The sequence below is a fragment of the Nicrophorus vespilloides genome, unplaced genomic scaffold, assembly GCF_001412225.1.
Source record: "Nicrophorus vespilloides isolate i.1.1-1 unplaced genomic scaffold, Nicve_v1.0, whole genome shotgun sequence".
NCBI classification, from domain to species: domain Eukaryota; kingdom Metazoa; phylum Arthropoda; class Insecta; order Coleoptera; family Silphidae; genus Nicrophorus; species Nicrophorus vespilloides.
This window is the reverse complement of record NW_017099968.1, coordinates 57-2,319: the sequence shown is the minus strand read 5'-3', so window position 1 is coordinate 2,319 and position 2,263 is coordinate 57. Positions and strand designations below refer to the sequence as shown.

At 38.4% G+C, this 2,263-nt stretch overlaps 1 protein-coding gene across 1 annotated transcript; it reads left to right on the top strand.

Moving 5' to 3' along the window:
- Positions 1 to 751: 751 nt before the first annotated feature.
- LOC108566363 (lipoprotein lipase-like) lies at positions 752 to 1,958 on the top strand. Its single transcript, XM_017926212.1, has 4 exons — positions 752 to 791; positions 856 to 1,128; positions 1,191 to 1,562; positions 1,614 to 1,958. The coding sequence occupies exons 1-4, from the start codon at positions 761 to 763 to the stop codon at positions 1,868 to 1,870; spliced, it is 933 nt and encodes a 310-aa protein (XP_017781701.1). The 5' UTR covers positions 752 to 760; the 3' UTR covers positions 1,871 to 1,958.
- Positions 1,959 to 2,263: the final 305 nt, after the last annotated feature.

The window sequence follows — 2,263 nt, the reverse complement described above, 5'->3', positions numbered from 1 at the left end:
TGACTACTTTTCAGATCTTGATGCACAAACTATGAGAGAACCGCTCTCTGAGTTTGGTAAGATGAAATTAGAAAAATTTCCCTATTACCCCGGTTCCCCGACCGCTGGGAATCTAAACGAAACATTTGTAATCAAATGCAACGTATTAAGATATGAATTTAGTATGTAAATCATAAAATTTACAATAGATACAACAATTACTAGCATTATATACTAGTTACACTAGTTTCAAATTAAACAATGAAAATTATAATATAGTATTAGATGAAAAGATTGAATTAATCGTAAAGTCTCATTACGCGTTATTTGCCAAGTAGTTAAATCTCAAGATATAAGCCAATTCAAGAATTCCTCATCATCGCTTGGAATGACATCTAAAGTTCAGATTTCAAGCGGACTTCTTTTGGATAAGGTGTTTTTTTTTTGTTTGATATTCTATTATAATTTCAGAAATCTAATCCAGTAAGTCTATTTTTCTAGTCTATTCACAGAAACGGTGACAAGTTGATCCATTTTTTTGTGTTGTTTTTGTTAAACTGATTATAGTTTTGCAAATTGCAGTAAATATGCGGTGCACGCCAAAAAGAATTTTCCAATTTCTATTTTTCGACTTTAAGTACAGGACTATCTCAAACGTTATGCCGGCAATCGGATTTTTCTTGATTGGCACGCGAAACCTCGATAAAGAGTGCATTCTTTCGTTATATGAAGGCATATAAAAACTTCGAAGGAAAAATGGAGAATCAAAGAAACTTCGAACATGTTACTTTTTGTTCTTCTAATTTTCATTGGTAAGTATCGGATTTTGTTTTTGTTTTTCTTTTGCAGGAGTTCGGAATGTTTTTTTTTGTTTAGGTGGCGGTGATGCCGTCGCCAGGTTTTACCTGTTGAATCGGCAATCGCCCAATTCGAAGACGGAAATCACTGATGAGAATGTGCATTTGGTGAAGGCGAATCTCAGCGTCAAATTCATTATACACGGATTTAAGGCGAGTTCCAATAGTAGTTGGTACACGAATATGACGGACGCTTATCTGCTGCGGTACGATTGCAATGTGATCCAGGTGGATTGGAAGGAAGAGGCGAAGCAATTATACCCGACCTCGGTGAAAAACACTAAGATAATCGGTAAGGTGTGATCATCCAATGTTTGATCAATTTAAACTGATCGATCGCTTCTGTTTTAAAAGGTAAAAGCGTTGCAGAGTTCATCGTGAAGCTAAACAAGACTTTGGGTTTGGGCTTGGAGAAGGTGCACTTGGTGGGGCACTCTCTGGGAGGGCACGTGAGCGGCTTCGCCGGGAAGAACGTGCAGCATTTGATAGGCAAGAAGATCGACAGGATCAGCGGATTGGATCCGGCTGGACCGGGTTTCTTAACGAAGAGTGCGAAGCATAGATTGGCCGTCGGCGATGCCAACTTCGTGGACGTCACCCATACGGATAGGTTGATTCTCGGATACCCAGCCCCGCTCGGAAATGTCGATTTCATGCCCAACGGAGGCATCAGGCCGCAGCCAGGATGCACTCTTGTGACCGAGGATTTTCAATTTAATCAAAACTGTAAGATTATGAAGACGTGTGCTTACTCGCTATTATATCGTTTGTTTTTAGTTTCATTGTCTTGCAGCCACTCTCGCAGTGAACTCTACTTCATACAGTCAATCAATGATGATGACCAAGTTGCCTACAGATGCAACAATTATATAAGGTACAAAAAAAACCTTTGTTCGATGAACGAGAAGACCATCTACGGAGAAGACGTGGACAGAAATGCCACCGGCACGTTCTACTTCAGAACCACCGCTGACGCTCCGTACTTTACGCAATCCCCGACCAGAACGACTATTCAACCAATCACATTGACTTAATGCACCAAATCTCCTGTGCTCTTTCCCAAAAATATAATGTAAATCAATATTAAACTATAATAGATAGAATGAATCCAATATATGCATATGAAAGCTGAATGTTTGGGGAATCCAGCAAGTATAGATACATTCCTGTGCTCTTTTCCATATTACTGTAATACGCGTTCAAAGTTGAAAAATTGAAATTAGAACGTTCGAAAAAGCATTGTTTTCACATTTCATTGATTTACTCGAAAACTATAATAGATAGAATGAATCCAAAAGATGCATATGAAAGCTGAATGTTTGGGGCATATAGCAAGTATCTATATATTACTGTGGTTTCAGCCGTTTGGATGTAATTCGTGTTCAAAGTATAAAAATTGCTCGAAAAATTAGTGTTTTTACATTTCA